The sequence below is a fragment of the Thermobia domestica genome, chromosome 13 (assembly GCF_964235325.1).
Source record: "Thermobia domestica chromosome 13, izTheDome1.hap1.1, whole genome shotgun sequence".
NCBI classification, from domain to species: Eukaryota; Metazoa; Arthropoda; class Insecta; order Zygentoma; family Lepismatidae; genus Thermobia; species Thermobia domestica.
The window spans coordinates 211,390,192-211,407,887 of NC_137466.1; the positions used below are offsets into that span (position 1 = coordinate 211,390,192).

The 17,696-nt window shown below is 35.6% G+C and overlaps 1 protein-coding gene across 2 annotated transcripts in view; it reads left to right on the forward strand.

Annotated features, from left to right (window-relative positions):
- The first annotated feature begins 2,247 nt into the window (after positions 1 to 2,247).
- Positions 2,248 to 17,696, forward strand: part of LOC145668990 (uncharacterized) — a 75,311-nt gene continuing 59,862 nt past the window's right edge. Inside the window, exon 1 of one of the 2 annotated variants that reach the window (XM_081737297.1) lies at positions 2,248 to 2,417. In XM_081737297.1, the coding sequence (XP_081593423.1) occupies positions 2,361 to 2,417 (57 nt within the window). In that variant the 5' untranslated portion in view covers positions 2,248 to 2,360. Of the gene's footprint in view, positions 2,418 to 2,729; positions 2,751 to 17,696 lie in introns of those variants that run through there. The other variant, XM_081737298.1, reaches the window with a different exon arrangement.

The following is a 17,696-nucleotide window of genomic DNA, read 5'->3' on the forward strand; positions in this document are numbered from 1 at the left end:
TGAAGATAATTTGCAAATATACAATATACACTGTAATGTATACAAGAAAATATACACTGTAATGAATGAAATTCAAATATTTGTTTACGTAGATTTTACTTGAAAAAATGAAATGAAATCTTTGAGTTTTACGTCCCACGGTTATGCCGGTGAGGCTAAAGAAGACGGTGATTATGAGAAATGAGTGAAATGGTGGAATGAAGAAAGTGGGAGGAAACGGGAGAACCCCGAGAAAACCCACGAGCACGGTGTTTGTCCACCACAAAGTTCACATGGCGCGAGCTGGGATCGAACCAGGGACCCCAAGCACCGGAGGTGAACGCTCTACCACTGAGCCACCGCGCCCCCGATTTTACTTGAAAATGATTTTGTTATTACAGTATATATACTAGTTGCTGCGCCCAACCCTTCTTCCCGATGTACTCTGTAGGTTAAAATGGTGCTTAATTAAGAATCTAATTACTTACATTTAATTTTTCGGGGGGAGAGGAGGAGTTGAGTTGATTTTAGTTTAGCGTCCCTTTCAGCAGCGAGGCTATATGAGACGTGGACCTACTGATTAACGTGGAATCCGAACCACATGAGCTCCTGCCAGTCTGTCCACCAACCAACATACGGTTAAATAATTATTAATGCTCAAATTTAAATATGGTTACGATCTTTGCTTCGTTTTGTAATAACTAAATTGAAACAATGCAGATTTTAAGTTGTATTGCAATTAAATTTCCACAGTAGTTTTAAATCGGTATATTGACTACAGATTAACGACATCTATTGGCGTCAGAGAGGCAGCAACACCTTTCAACGTAACTTTACTATTAGGAATTTGCATGAGGAGAGACTCAAGGAGAGACCTTAGGATATATAAACTTACAACATATGGTAGATCAACTCTTTTTCCCTTATTCTCAACGGATTTCAATTGAAATAGGAATATTTCTTGAGGCTAGAAGAAGGTATATATCAAATTTAATTAAAATCGGATACAGTTTACGAGGATTATCGTGAAAAACATCAGATGGACGGACAGATATACAAAGTCGGTTGATTGTCTGCTCTCACATAAAAAATGATTAATAATACAGTGCTGTTGTTTACTTTGTCACGTATAATCATGATTTCATTATATTATCGGCGCAATACTGAAGTATATTTTACGAAATGCGACCTCACAGTGATGTTTTCATGGGGAAATTCTCGGGGTACCGTATCTAGGTGCTCACCCAGAAATTTTTCGTGGGAGGGGCCAAGTTTCTTTTGAGGGGAAGGCAATACTACAAGCCATTGTGTCTATGTGGCATTGAGCTAGTATTATTCTGCACAAAAAAAAGAAAAAGAAAAAAAGAAAAAAGACGATAAGTAATTGTAAAATACTTCTACCTATATTTTCAGAAAAAAATGATGGAATTAGATTGTTTTTAAAACAGGAAGGGTACAGATGAAATGTAAGATCAAAGTTTCATGCTACATCAACCATCTCCCTGTTCAACAAGTATAGTCTTATTGAGAAAGTGTACAAATGTAAGTTGAGTTAGGAAGTTTTGGGGGGTCCGGAGGCAAGGGTACCGATTTCCCTGCAAATTTGGGGGGGGGCATTCAGATGCAGAAAGCATATATGAGGATTTTTAAGACAAATTGCATTCAAATTATGCCAAATATTATAAATTTACAAATATAATGAGGGGACCCACGTGAGCTTTGGGGGCCCGGGCCCCAGGATCGGTACCCTTGTCCGGAGGCACTGGTCCACCGTCGGTGCGCGCCTGGCCGTATCTCAATATAGATCATCAGTATTTTAAAAATAATTATTTAACTATTATTACAGTGCTTTTTATCTCCCGTATATTGAAATCCGCCTTCTCCCTAGCAATGTGAAATCACCATTGACTTCAAGAGCCGTGGAAGCAGACTTGAGTTATCGCAATAAAATATACAGTAAGTTAGGATTAGGGTATTTATATCCAGATCTGTGCGTATTTAGGTTAATATAAAATGTCAATAACTTTAAATCTTTGTATTGAAGAATTGAAGTTCATTGATCAATTATTGAAACTGTGTTTTATATTAATATATTTTAAAATTTAAATGTTTTACGTAAGTAACTTTTGAACTTCCGCTTTACGTCATTCATGACCGCACACAACACACATCTGAAGATCTCTTCCCGCCAGGTTGAAGTGATTGACGTACTTCTCACTAGATGCCGCCCGAATACGTGATTTTTCAAGTTCAAGTCTAATCACGTGACCCACGCTAACCGCCATCTTTCTGTGCTGTGCAAGTGGAGTTACCGGGATTCTCGCGAATTCCAGATTTTTAATATTAGTATTGTGTTCATACGTGGTTGTCCTTCTTAAAAAATGTCCGAAGAAAAGGCCGATATGAAGAGAGATAATACTATGGAAGTCACAGCTAAGGTAAGACGTATGTATGTTGTTATGTAATGTAAAAGTAGCGGAACCATGCTGATACAACGTGATGAGTGCAAAATAAGGGAAATACGGTATATTTTGGAAAATTACTATTCGTGAAGTACGCTCGCAGAAGTAAGGAGACAGTGTCAGGACGCAATGGCATATGTCAGAGAATGTTTTGGTATATAAATCGTTCCTTAATTGTAGTGGGAAGTATCCGTATTTACATAGCAAAAGTTATAATTCGAGCGTCAATGGCGCTCGCAGGTACGCTTCGTTCATTTACATCCCTCTAGTGGGGGACGAATGAATTACATTGTTAGCGCCAAGATGAAGGTACGCTGTTTTTGAATTGGTTTGCTATATTTCGAATAGCAAATTAGGCATTCTAGGAATTTTTAAGTGTGTTTTTCGGACTGAGAATGCTACTTCAGTTAATTGTCTAGTGTTAGAGGATGTTTATGGGGTCAGAGTGGTACAAGAACGTAATGTGTAGTCAATTGTTTTCAAGCATAGTTCAATACCCCTAGCTTGTGGGTGGTTGTTGATAGCTGAAAGTTGGGGAAGCAACCCTGCACTATTAAAGTAATAGAGAAATAAAATTATGCTAGCCTAACGATTTATTATGAAAATAAAACCAATAATGAGTGGAATTTTTAGATAAACACCAGAATTTTAATACAAAATGTGGGTAAAGAATATTTGTTTACATGGAAGCACACTGCACTGATACGCTTGGATATCGAGGACGCTTGAGCGCTTCGGTTCGGTAGCGAAATTTGAATTTCCATAAAAGAGAAAGTTTTATTTATTGTTAATTGTGAGTAGACTTAGTGTGTATTGTTTTGTTTTTCGTGATGTAAGAGAACATTATTAGGCAGATAGGAAGTGCTGTATTAACGGTTTTGGTAACTGAATTACATGAACGCACTGAATATGAAATTATTAACGCACTTACAAGTAGCAACAATCTACGTCAGTCTTCATAATGATGCTTCAAGTAGTATACAGTTCTCACAGGATTAAATACTTCACTACTACGTACGGCAGTATATTGTATAGAAAGAGAATGCAAGGTTTAGAAATTAGTTCCCTTTCTCTTTAAGAAAATAAATATTGAAACATTTTGGACAAGAAGAGAAAGTAAGTTTCATTGACGAGGCAGAGCAAATTGGGCGTAACTACCTTTACATTCTTCTGTGGTTAATGTTTGAGACGTTGTAGGATAAGAATTTAATGTATTTTTGGTACGTAACTACATAGTTTTATATAATTCGGAATCGAAACGTAAAGCTAAATGGCCCCCAGAGATACAGAGAAATCTGTTATGCATATTTTCGTTTTCGTATGTAATTTCGTTTTACATGTCACATTAAAATGCACGTTGATGCATTTATTTTAAGTTAGAAACATTTCCGGGAATCCATTGAGACACAATTGCATTATATTTTGATTTTAGTGTATCTGAAACAATATTGCAGTTGAGTTGCATGTTGGCGTATAATAATTTACAATAATTACTTGATACTACATGATTTTGTAGGTATCGGATCTCGTGCTTTATATGAAGGTAAATGCTTTATTTTTTCTTCAAGTTACACACTTGCATGCATTAACTTAAAACGTTCCAATAAATATTATGGATGTTTGATGCACTTGCATAAATTAAATTCTGTATATTAAATATGACACACATAATTTCACATTCAGACAAAATATCTTACTTCATTTACACGTTTAGGAAGATTGCGGTATATTTTAATATATCTTGTCACAGCAGATACGTAGAACTGTGTTATAGACCTATTTAGGACATATTTCATGTTCATCTTTTCATTCTTCATATTAATTGAGTTATGTATTTCATTTATACGTTGATGAGTACTAAATTATCTGCATTATATGCATTAATTTCAGTGGAAATAAGCTTATGGTATGTATTCAGTTCTGTGTATTTTTTAAAAATTATTTTAAACTTCATGCTGTTTCGGTATGTTGTGTTTTTATTGTTTGCTGAGTCTTTTCCCAGCAGATGGATAGTAAAATTAAGTAGTAAATGCTCTAGTATTAGGATGCATATTTAACATAGAAAGTGAACTCACCTTTCGTCCGGTGCCTTTGTAGCTATTTCTATTAAAACTACGGTACTTCTGTATTTCGGTCTGCGCTGCGGTCATGGTCGCTAGCAGTCTACCGCAGACTGAAAGAAATTACTGAGATATTTTGTAGTTTGTAGTCACATGGTAACGAAACACTTCCAAGTGTCTAAAAGTATCGAAAATATTTAAGGACATACCGATATGTAAGTATGGAGTTTTAACAAGGATTCAAAGGCACTAGGTGCAATGAGGGTTCTTTTCTATGTATAGTAAGATTGTCAGTGGTGTAAGAAGATGATCCATTTTTTCATGTAGTTCGTATTTAATGTTGAAGCTATGCTAGAGAGGCTATTGGTATATTGCTTTGAGTGAAGTTGTTTGAGTTGTATTTACATTTACATTTTTTACCTTTTTAAATGTCTTACTATTATGAAATTCGTATTGAAGCGAGGTCCTATTATTGGATAACCATTTGTTTTTTTGTTCCACCGTCACTCCCCTAAAACCTATCCGATTTTAATAAAAATCGGTATGTATCTTTCTACAGACTTCCGAAATAAGTCTGTTCTTGAGATTACAGTTCCTCTCCAGTTAAAAAAAAATGTAACATAAATATTCCATTTTGGCACACTATGGAGTGTATGTTTTAAATGTTTAACTCATAGAATGTAATTTCCCCTCCGTATGAGACATAGTTATATATCACTATAACTTCCAGTGTGACGTAGTTTTATATATACAGTGAAACCTCTCTAAAGCGGACAGCCGTGGGGAATCAAAAATTGTCCGCTATAGAGAGGTGTCCGTCTTAGAGAGGTTTCGATATTTTCTTACGTAAATTAGTAAATAAGATGATATGTAATTACAAACTATTGAAGGTAATTTATCAAACCGTTCTATGACTGTGGGCATGTCGATATCTGCGGATTCTCCACAAATCGCTTTGAAAGAAATTTTGTCTAATCCGAAACTTCTCTAACCACTCGTTCGAGACCTTGAAATCTGAAACATTCATTTCTGTTGCTACCTCTTAATTCTTAGCTTTTAGCATCGACTCTAACACAGGATTTTTTTTCATTCCGCACTCTATAAAAACATTCACTTGCACACCAACTTTGTTCAAAGCAATGAGACACTATTTTCAACGTCATTTTCACACCACAACTTTATTAACTTGTCTTGGTTTTATATTATCTCAGATGCTTGTGTTTTACCGATACAAAAATTTTCAGCTATCCTTCGCACACCTCAGTATTCTTCGAAAATTCAATCAATTCGATTTTAACATTAGCGCTTCTCGTGGCATTTCGAAAGCTCACAACAACTTACACCTTATTGCTTCCGTCTACAAATAGAGGCACTAAGACAATATGCGAATACGTGAACAAAAATTACCAAACATGTCTTTTGCTTGATTCCAGCAAAACAGTAAAATGACGTGTCATCCCAAATGGCAGGCAACTGTCAATCACTTGATTCTAAAACAGGTTGGGTGGGAGTGGAATGCAAGCAAAGGATATGAAGGTGTTGTTAAACAAAGACGCTTCATCTGAGTTTCTGAACAGTCAGTTGACAAGGAAAAATGTTATTACAATGTTTCCTTGGTGATATATGTATGCATTTCTGAAAATGTATTTTTTCTGTATTTTTCAACTTGTTTCTAGAGAAAGTGTCCGTAATATGGAGGTAAATAATACCTATAAGAGACAGAAGAGACTGTCCGTGTCCGTACTAGAGAGTGTCTGCTTTAGAGAGGTTTGTCAACATGGTTTTTCCTATTACAGTGTTTGGGGATTACAAAATATGTCCGTTATGAGAGGTGTCCGCTTTATAGAGGTGTCCGTTAGTAGAGGTTTCACTGTATATATATATATATATATATATATATATATATATTTAAGGATTTTCTATCGTCTTTGCAGCTTGCAGTTGAACTAGGTCTATCAGGGAGTGAATCCCCTTGCCCGCCTACGTTAAATAAAATATGTTTCGTGAAAATTTCTTCAAAATACTTAAGTTTTGTGTATAAACCTTGTTTTACGTTTTATTCCAGATAAGATACCTTCTCTTAAAATTTGGGATTGAAATTTGTGGAAGAGAAGGGGGAGGATCTTCTGCATATACAATTCAGCATGACATATAATAATGAAAGCGAGCTTCGAATATTCCGATTCAAGTGATATTTGAGAGTGTGTCCATCCATCTGTTCCATAATATCTCATTATATTATGATAGAACGTAATATGTGCTTTCCTTATGAAATTTGCCCTTTGGGATTAGATTCCAAGGCGTAGACTCAACGCCATGTTGCACGTTTGCATGTGTGCATATAAAGTAGTTTTTCCATTATAAATTACAAACAAACTAATAAGCAACAACTTGCCGCTGTATCCGGTGACAGATTTCCTGATTATTCGTGCATCACATTGATCTGTTCTGAGACTATTTATCAACACAAACAATGGTTATAGAACTCAGTATTTACTTTCAAGCGACGTAATAAGGGAAGAAAGTTCGATGATCATTAAAAAAAAATAAAATAATAATCGGATTCCAGATTTCAACAGGTTTACACATTCATGAAATAGATGAAGTGATTTCTCGATATCCTCCTCCTGTTCATCTGGTTATCCTGATTTACACTTACCTAGGGGCCATACCAGGGTTGGCTGGTTTAAACCAGCTTTTTTTTTTAAAAAAAACAACTGGTTTAAACCAGCTTTAAAAAAAAACAACTGGTTTAAACCAAAAAACGAAAAATGTTCGTAAAAGTAAAACTATTCGTAAAATCTTGATGAACACATATTTGTGGGTTATCACGTTTCACTCCCATATATTATTCGCACTATATTCAGACCTAAATTCCCCATTCTTTACTCGAACAGATTATATTACAAAAGCAACTTTTTTTTTATGTAACTTTATGGATGTTTCTTTTGCGATTTTTTATAGTTTGTTATTATTGTTATGCAACCAAAGGAAAATTCTAAATATTGTTTCGTTTTAATAATGTTTACTATTGATAAAATACATTAAATTGCTGTACTTCTTTTGGGAGGGGGTCATACAAACCCCACGAGAGGCAATTATTGCGCCAAGAATCTTTGGTAACTATTTATGTATAAATGGGTCAGAGCCAAAGTGGACTCAAATAATTCTATCTTTATTCACTTTTCTTACTGATATGCAAAGTAAGTCGTTATATTTCTTTAACTTGGACTAATAGAAGTCGTAGTGAACTGACTTGGACTAAATTAGTTCTTCTGTACTCTGTAGTACTTTGAAATTGTCCATATGTAATTCTGTATGATGGTTCCACTTGTGCAATTGTTTATCTTTTTGTCCTTTTGTCCTAATGACTTTACTATTATATTAACAAATATGTAAAGATCAGTCAGCGTATTTTTATCAGGAGTCCTTCGTGAGTGAGTCGGCAGACGTATCGCATTTGTGGCCAATTAGTTACGGTTTCGAGTTCAAATGGAGGACAATTTCTCTTGGATGTAAGCCGAGAAGCGGTTTGGATTCCGCTTTAAGCTTATGTGACCCCTTCCAGCATAACCCGGTTGTTGCATACTAACACAAGGCGAAACAAGCTAATTTCTGTCCATATGTGATATAAATACATGGAGCAAATTATTTAAAAAAAAAAAAAAAAAAAAGTTTAAACAAAACAAAAAAAAAACGGGTTTTTTGGTTTTTTAATACAAACCATGGGCTATACCTTTCAACGTATTTCCACCATATTGTAAACTTGAGCTTTATATGTGAAGGGTAAGGGGAAAAAACAAGGAATGTGGATGTGTATGCTTTAACGGGTGCTTTGCCCTATCTGTTGACGACTCTTGGTATTATTTGACTGTATATACCATGCATGCGTAGATGTAGAAAGGTCCAAGGAAAGGGGCAAAAGATTTGACTAACCCTATTCATTTTGTACGCGGTTTTCAATATAAAAACGTCGTTTTCTCGAAAATACAGTTTTGTGATATATGGTCTTCCAGGGAGATTTTCTGATTTTCTTTCTACACCCAAAAATAAGAGGAGTTAAGGATAAAAATTTTAAAAATGTGATTTTCTCAAAATGGCTCAAACGATTTTGTTTATATTTTATAAATCAATTTTCTAAAAGCAACCCCATCGTGTGATATGTCATTTCTCGAGAAGGGGTGATTGGTGAGAAGGCGGAGGGGGAAATCGAGACGGGGTAATTTATTCTTGTGGTTGAGTTTTCTTCCGAATGATTTTCTCCAAAATGACTCAGGTGATTTTGTTCATATTTGATAAATAAATATTTCATTGATACCTCACAATACTGCATAACGCATTTGTGCCGCAAAAATGTATTTATTCTTGGGGTTAGTTTCTTTTCGGGCGATTTTCTGAAAAACGACTCAGGTAATTTTGCTCATACTTCATAAATAAATAGCGGGGGGTGGCTCAGTGGTAGAGCGTTCACCTCGGGTCCCTGGTTCGATCCCAGCTCGCGCCGTGTGGACCTTGTGGTGGACAAACACCGTGCTTGTGGGTTTTCTCGGGGTTCTCCCGTTTCCTCCCACTTTTTCATTCCACCATTTCATTCATTTCTCATAATCACCGTCTCCTTTAGCCTAACCGGCATAATCGTGGGACGTAAAAGTTCATTTCATTTTTCATAAATAAATATTTCATACATAACATTACATATGGCATAACTCGTGTGTCCTGAGAAATGTGCGAGGAGGGGTAGTTAATTTTTGGGGTGATTGATTTTAAGACAATTTTCCCAGAAACTACTCGTGAGATTTAGTTTATTTTTCATAAATAAAAAAATTATTAATAAGCTCACAATGTTGCTTAATTCGTTTGTGCTGTAAATATATACAAAGGGTAATTTATTCTTAGGGGATGAGTTTTTTCGGACGATTTTTTTCAATAAACAGTCAGGCTATTTAGTTCATATTTTATTAATAACATATTTAGTAAATTAGTTCTTACGAAAGAAAATCACAAGGAAGAGTCTGTTTTCAAACTACATTCTTAGGAATGGCATAGTCGACTTTGGTCATATTTCATAAATAAATATTTCATTATTATGTTGTTGTTGTTGTATAAATTACTTCTATGGGAATATCCACAATGAGTAGTTTACTCTTAGGGTTCATTTTCTTCGATAATTTTGTAAAAAACTACTTGTGTGATTTTATGACTATTTTATAAACAAATATTTTATTGATAACATAGTATTTTTTTTATTTTAACATATAGCAAGCTCTTTCTTATGGAAAAATCTATGCTACAAGAGACAGTTTACTTTTGGGGATGACTTGTCTTCGGTGAAGTTTTTTTGAAAACGCTTTCGAATTATATTATGTTTCATTAATAACTTCAGCACAATATGATTGAGTTTAAGGAATCGGAGCGAGAAAGTTTAGTACGGTGGCCCGTACCTTTTATTTTAAATATAATCCTTGAAAATAGTTGCCCCAAAATATTTACAAATAGCTCAGGATTATCTGCATAATATTACTGGTGTAATACTACTTTTAATCCCCTACATCTTCACTTGAGTTTTTTTTAGCAAGTTCTGTCTGAATGAGGGGAAATTGTGTGTTCCATTCTAATGGTTTCACGCCAGTTTTATTTGTCTTAGAAACGACGTTTCTCTTCATATTCTATAAATACGTACTTGCCCTACATGACAAATTTATTTTTGTTTTAGTAGATATTACATTTGGAAATAATTCCTATATATGCACTTAACCCTTTGGGGACTTTTGGTATAGATCTGGCGTGGCGTCGACCTTCAGAATTTGCTTTATAAATCTCTATTAAAGTTTTTCACACCGGTTTTTTGCATTCCTTCAAGCGGGGAAGCATCAACAAATATGTTTCATGTGCATTTTGGAATCACGCATGCAATGCCTGGGGCAGTGACGTCACAAACATAGACGAAGAAAAAGAAGAGTATTTTTTTTTTTTTTTAAGTAACCCTGATACATCGCTATTGATCCTAGGATCATGGTCCGTACCTCGTGTTCGTAATGAAGGAATGTTTCCAACTGTACCACTCAAAGTTCCCTATTATGTACCAGAAGCGGAAATATCCTGCCCAAAGTGGAAAAAAGGCGACTTTTCCTGTTTCGGGAATTCCTTCTCTCAGGTACAAAATAGGGGCATGTGGTTGGTACCGTTTAAAAGCTAGCATCATTCCGAGCAAACGAGGTACGAACCATGATCGTAGGGTAAATAGAGATTTTCCAAACAAAAAAAAAAAAAAAAAAAAAAAAGGATTTTTCCCCTATTACACATTTTTAGTCAATGTGTTTAGTAAAGTAGCTACAATGCCAACCCTATTTTCGTAGGATCATGACTCGTACCTCATTTTGTTCGTAATGATGCAATGTTTCTAACAGTACCACTACCGTTGCGGTCATGTACCTGAGGGGATAAATTTCCGAAAGAGGTAATTTTTGAAAATTTGAATTTCCCGCTACTTCTTTATAAATTTTGACCAGGAATTCCTTCCCCCAGGTGTATGATAGGGACATGTAAGTGGTACGATTGGAAACGCTGCTTCATTACGAACAAAATTAGGTACAAACCATAATTCTAGAATAAATAGTTTCGGTGCTAGAGCTGATTTACTAAATTTCCCTCCCCATTTTTGGGTAATAATTACTAATGTAGTTATTCAAGAAACTAGCGTCAAGAGAGTTCATCGTGGAATCAGGGTTCGTACCTATTTTTTTTTTTTTTTTTTTTTTTTTTTTTTTTGTAATGAAGCAACCAGGGCGCAAGATTTCCAGTCGCCTTTGGCGACTAGAAATTTAGAGCTGGCGACCAGTGTTCAGAAGGATTGGTTCCTGCCTAAACTCACACGGCTGCGCAATCTCTATTTTGCACGAAAATAATTGACATTGAGTGGGAGAAAACACGGAATGCGAAGTCTTCACAACGTGGGGAGGGGCCTCTCATAATTTTGTACGTGAGATATACTGGCGATCATCATTTTTGGATTGACAAGTGCGTCTGACTTTGCGCCCTGAGCAACGTTTCAAACTGTACCACTCACGTGGGGCTAGCATGTGCCTGAGGGACAAATTCCCGAAAAAGTGATTTTTTCCTATATCTCTTTTTCTCAATTTGAGCGGAATTTTTCCACTCCTGGTACATAATAGGGAAATTTGAGTGGTACAGTTGGAAACATTGCATCATTACGAACTCAATGAGATACGAACATGATCCAACGATAAAGCGTCTTGACACTAGAGCTTATTGAATAACAATAGATTTGTAGTTATTAGGAAAAAATGGGTCGGAAAAAATAGTAAATGAACTTTAGCACCGAGACTATTTACCCCAGGATCGTGGTTCATATCTCGTTTGGTGCGGAATGAAGCAATTTTTTTTGGTAACATTCGCATGTCCGTGTCATGTACCGGAGGGGAGAAATTCGCGGGAAACGAGGACTATTTTATAAAAAAATCCTTTTTCCCACTTTTGAGTGGGAATTTTATTGCTTTAGGTACATATCACGGGAATTTGACTGGTACAGTTGGAAACACTGCTTCATTCCAAACAAAATTAGGTATGAACCATGCCCCTACGATAAATAGTCTCGACGCAATAGCTTTTTGACTGAAAGTCTAAAATTTATCTAAAAAAGTAGAAGTCTCAAAAGGGTTAACTGTGGATTCGTATTGCAACTTGTTAACTTTTAGTGGCGTAAAAATTAACAAATCGCAATAGAAGTACATAGTTAAGTATCTACAGGGTGTTTCAAAACAATACCGACATCCTTTGGAGGTGATGGAAGGAGGAGTTTGGCTACGGGCATATAATTTGAAGTACCTACCAATTACCTCCATAAAAATTGTTGCGGAAATACGGCAGGATTCTGAAACATGCATTTTTAGATAGCGCACATATTAGTTCCTAATTGAAGTCTTGACCCGACTACAGTAGGTTCCATTCTATTGGAGCTATGGACCTTTAACCCTTTCCGGTACCCGGCTTTTTGGGCTATTTTTTAGACTTTTTTTCTCGCACATTGGGCCCCTCTGGAGCGGCCCTGTATGAACGTAGCCATCTAAAAAAAGAATCTGATAAATAGTACTTGGTATACTGAATGTGTGTGCCAAATTCCAAGTTTCTATCTTGAATACTAAGGGCGGGAGAAATTTTATCAGGAATTCCCACCATGCCCCAAATTACCGTAAAACACCATGATCTCAGGTAAAAAAATCCTGAGACATCCCTAAGTATCCTAGGGTCATGTTTCGCCCATCATTCTCTTCAGCTTAGAACTGTCTTTCAGGCGGTATGACTCACGTGTCTCCATCGTGTATCTAAGGCGGGAAAATCCCGAAAAAAGGGATTTTTTGGGTCTAAATATCCTTTTTTTTTCAACTTTTAGCCCCTCTGGACCCCCTTGTTTAAACGCAGAGATCTGAAAAAAATCTTATAAATACTACTAGGTGCGCTGAATGTTTATGCACAATTCAAATTTTCCAGGTGTAAAAGTAAGCCCGCCAAAAAAAATATACACCGACAATGTCCCATATTCCCGTATACAGAGGGAAATTTTTAAACATTCCCTGAGACGTCCCTAATTACCCTAGGATCATGGTTTGCACATCATTCTCTTCAGAATAGAACTGCCTTTCAGGCGGTACCATTCACTTGTCTCCATCATGTATCTAAGGCAAGAAAATCCCGTGAAAGGGATTTTTTGTTAAAAATTTCCCTTTTTCAACGTTTAGCCTTTCTGTACCCCCCTGTTTTAACACAAAAGTACGAAACAAAAATTCTTGTAAATACTCCTCGGTGGACTAAATGTTTGTGCACAATTTCAATCTTCTTGGTGCAAAAATAGGCCCGCAAAAAATAATACCGAAAATGTCCAAAATTCCCCTATACAGAAGTATATTTTGATAAAAATTCCCTCACACTTCCCTAATTACCCTAGGGTCATGTGTCGCACATCATTCTCTTCAGAATAGAACTGCCTTTCAGGCGGTACCATTCACTTGTCTCCATCATGTATCTAAGGCGGGAAAATCGTGAAGAAAGGGATTTTTTTGGTAAAATATCCCTTTTTCAACTTTTTGCCCCTCTGGATCCCCCACTGTTTTAAAGCAGAAATCTGAAAAAAAAATCTGGTAAATACTACTCGGTGGACTGAATGTTTGTGCAAAATTTCAATCTTCTACGTGCAAAAATAAGCCCGCCAAAAAATAATGAACATAGACCGGCCCCGCAATATTAAAAGAAAATATATATATTTTAGAATTATGACGTCATCACCTATGTTTTGACGCAGGAAGGTGTGAAACCATACGTAAGGTCTTCTACAATGCCTCTGGACTTGAAAAAAAAAAACGGACGAAACAGCTCAAATAGGAGAGTTATAACGCAATGTACCATGAAACACCCCGTATGGTACAGATTGTACAGTAAGGGACACTTCTGGATGGTACACTTTTGCCGTAAATTTCCATATGGGTGAACCATCCAGAAGTGTCTCTTACTGTACCATGGGATCCCCAAAGGGTTCATTTTTTCATGTTTTCGGCAGCCTATACCTCCGAAAGGAAGCATTTGCGCAGCTAGTTTGGTCTATAGTTTTCGTCTTGTCTTGATGTCAGGAATCTCCTCCCAAAAGTTGTCGGTGTTGTGTTGAAACACGCTGTACACACACATGTTAAGATTTTCTGAAAATAAATTCAATACGGAAAGCAAGTGTTTTTATCAAATTTGAAGTGAAAAACAGTGGTTTTTAAGAAAAAAAAAAACTTTTTAAGAGAAATTCGTTAGAAAGATTATTTTCTTGATACAGATAGGACTTTAAAAAATTAATGGTGACTTTCTCAAGTGGAAAAAAGAATGAGGGGTTAACAAATGATAGACTAGTAATTGTTTTTTAGATAATCCTGCGTTTATTATTATTATTATTATTAGTAGTAGTAGTAGTAGTAGTAGTAGTAGTAGTAGTAGTAGTAGTAGTAGTAGTAGTAGTAGTAGTAGTAGTAGTAGTAGTAGTAGTAGTAGTAGTAGTAGTAGTAGTAGTAGTAGTAGTATTATTATTATTATTATTATTATTATTATTATTATTATTATTATTATTATTATTATTATTATTATTATTATTATTATTATTATTATTATTATTATTATTATTATTATTATTATTATTATTATTATTATTATTATTATTATTATTATTATTATTATTATTATTATTATTATTATTATTATTATTATTATTATTATTATTATTATTATTATTATTATTATTATTATTATTATTATTATTATTATTATTATTATTATTATTATTATTATTATTATTATTATTCCTACTTTCTGGGACAAACTTTGAACAGTGATTATGTATTTTAAAGAATTAGTTCTATAACCGGTGTTGTGTTGAAAATTTATTTTATTTTAATAATACATGGAGTACATTTTCTTTAGTGCATCCCAATTGGTTAAAGGTAGATAAATGAAAGTAAGTTACCCCAAACTTCTAATTCTGAAAATCTCAGTTAAGTAACCCTCTCTGCCGGTCTGGTGGCAGAGCATAAAAACTTATTGTCACAATCATTCATTTCTATTAATCATCTGTCTTTAACCTAAGTGGCATCACCATGGGAAGTTTAACTGCAAAAATCCATTTTGTTTTGAGAGTTTTACGTCCTATGATTATACCTGCGCTCTAAAGATAAGTGAATGATAATGCCATAATTAATAGAATGAGAGTTTGGGGCAAATGGGAGAACCCATGGACACAATGTTATTCACCACGAAGCTCGAAGTTTTCGTTATTTAATAATATGATACAATACTTCTGTAAGGTTCACCAAAATGACTCGATTTTGATGCAGTGTAGTGTATATTATGGGTTTTCCCATGATCGCCATTGCATTGGGTTCAAAATCACCCGAGAATAGAGGGTAAAGTTAATGTCTTGTAAAAGAAAATTGATCCACGATAACTTTCCGGTAGGGAAAAAAAATCGCTGAAATATGGCAATTTTCAGACCCTTCAGAATCATCCTCACATCTTGGGTTTTAAATCAGTTAAAATGGGGGAGTTAATTTAATTTCTCAACCCACGAAAGCTTTGGTTTGATAGAATGTGATGTAGGCATTCTGTGAGGCTTTCCTACAATGCCTACTACCTGGGACTGAAGTCAACCAATAATGAAGTAAAATTCCCTAACACCGGATTAAAGTATCGCGAAAAGATTCTTTGATTTTTATGAAACAGTGAAATTTGTTGACAAAGAAGCTTTTGCATGCTTCTACAACGCACAGCTTCACGAAATGAAATATTTCAGATTTACGTACCACGTTTATCCCCGCTAGGCGAAAGGAGACTGTGATGATGAGAAATGAGTGCAGTGGCGGAATGAGTAAAGTGGGAGGAAACAGGAGAACCTCATGAAAACTCAGGAACACGGTGTTTGTCCACCACAAATCCCACTTGGCGCGAGCTGGGATCTCCTAACACTGAGTTATCGTGCCCCCACAGCATCACGAGTTTAATATTAGAGAGTGAACGTAATGGCATTCTTTACAGTGTTCTAGGAGTATGAATTATTGTAAAAATAAAGCATTTTGCGACAGGATAAACAAAATCTAGGCGGGACCATGATGGCTCAGTGGTAGAGCATTTACCTCTAGCGTGTGGTGTTCTTAGTTCGATTACAGCCCGTGTCAAGTGTGCTTTGTAGTGGACAGACATCATGTACTTGGGGCTTCTCGGAGTTCTTCCGTTACCTCCCACATTATTACCAATCTCATTATCACTGCCTTTTTATGGCTATTTCACCCAGAAATTTGGCCCTTTCCATTTTTCATTTAAATGGAAAAATGAGTTTGTTTCATATGTTTTCGCACATAATAAGAAAAGATACTGTAATTTGGAGGAAAGAAAAAAATATACGCTCGGTCATTTCGTAGGAAAAATGGAAATGATTTGTGGTTTAATAGCAGCATCGAATTGTTTTCATTATTTCTAGAGAAGTGTTCAACAACAATAATAAAAAGGTAAACCAATGTAATTATTTAAGGACGCGGATTGATACAATATTTAAACGTACTCTTTTAATGTGTCTGTAGTAATTATTGTATTGTTTAGGTGTTCCCTGACACCTTCTTCAGCAGATTTAGCAACTCACTGACAGGCCATCTAGAATTTCCTCTTGCATTGTGTTTAGTATGATGATGTAAATTTTTTGCACAAGAATCCTTTTCTTTTGAAATTGTTTATTGCTGTGAAAAACTTACGCAAAAGGTTTTTATGAAGACTTTTAGGAAGTCTTAGTAAGAAATGAGTAAATTTTCTACCTATTATCTTAAACTTATACAAGTCTAAAAAATCTTATGCGTAAATTTTCATAATAATACACGGTTTCAAAAGACGAGGATTCTAGTGCAAGGAATATAAATTACCAATTTAACAAATAGTGTAAGATGAAACTCGGAGAAGTGAAAGAGATTGCCAGTGAGTTGTCCGAACTTCTGAGGAAGGTGTCAGGCGACACTGAAACAGTAGATTGAGTTAAGTTGATTTTGAGTTAAACGTCCCTTTCAGCAGCGGGGCTATATGAGACGGAACCTACTGATTAACATGGAATCCGAACCATATGAGCTCCAGCTTTGGGTCTTCCACGCCAAAGGCACGTGCGCAAACCGCTTAGCCACGAAGGAGCTCAAAAACAGTAAATTGAGTATTAGACACTGTAAATTAGATACTAAACGCACTAAATCAGTTAATAAAATAATAATTTATTACTTGTGATACCGATGTGATAAGTTCACGAACTCGTTGTAGAAAAAGTGCTATATACAAGGGACGTTCAAGTTATAACTTTCTTTTCCGGTTACTTTGAGAAAACAACGTGCGAATCAGTTACTGTCCTTTTTCAAGATACTGTCCATGTACACGCATTCACTTGTCCCATCGGTGTGGGAGTGCCCATGTTCCTGCGGCATAGATTCTTTGGGACGATCTTTCAGCCATTTCAGGACATACGTTTTGACTTCGTCGTCAGTGTGAAATTTTTGTCCTCCCAAGTGATTCTTGAGGGGACCAAAAGATGGAAATCGCGAGGTGACAGATCGGGGCTGTATGGGAGATGGTGTAGGATCTCTCAAACAAGTTTAGTGATAGTGATAGCTGTGACTGTTGTCGT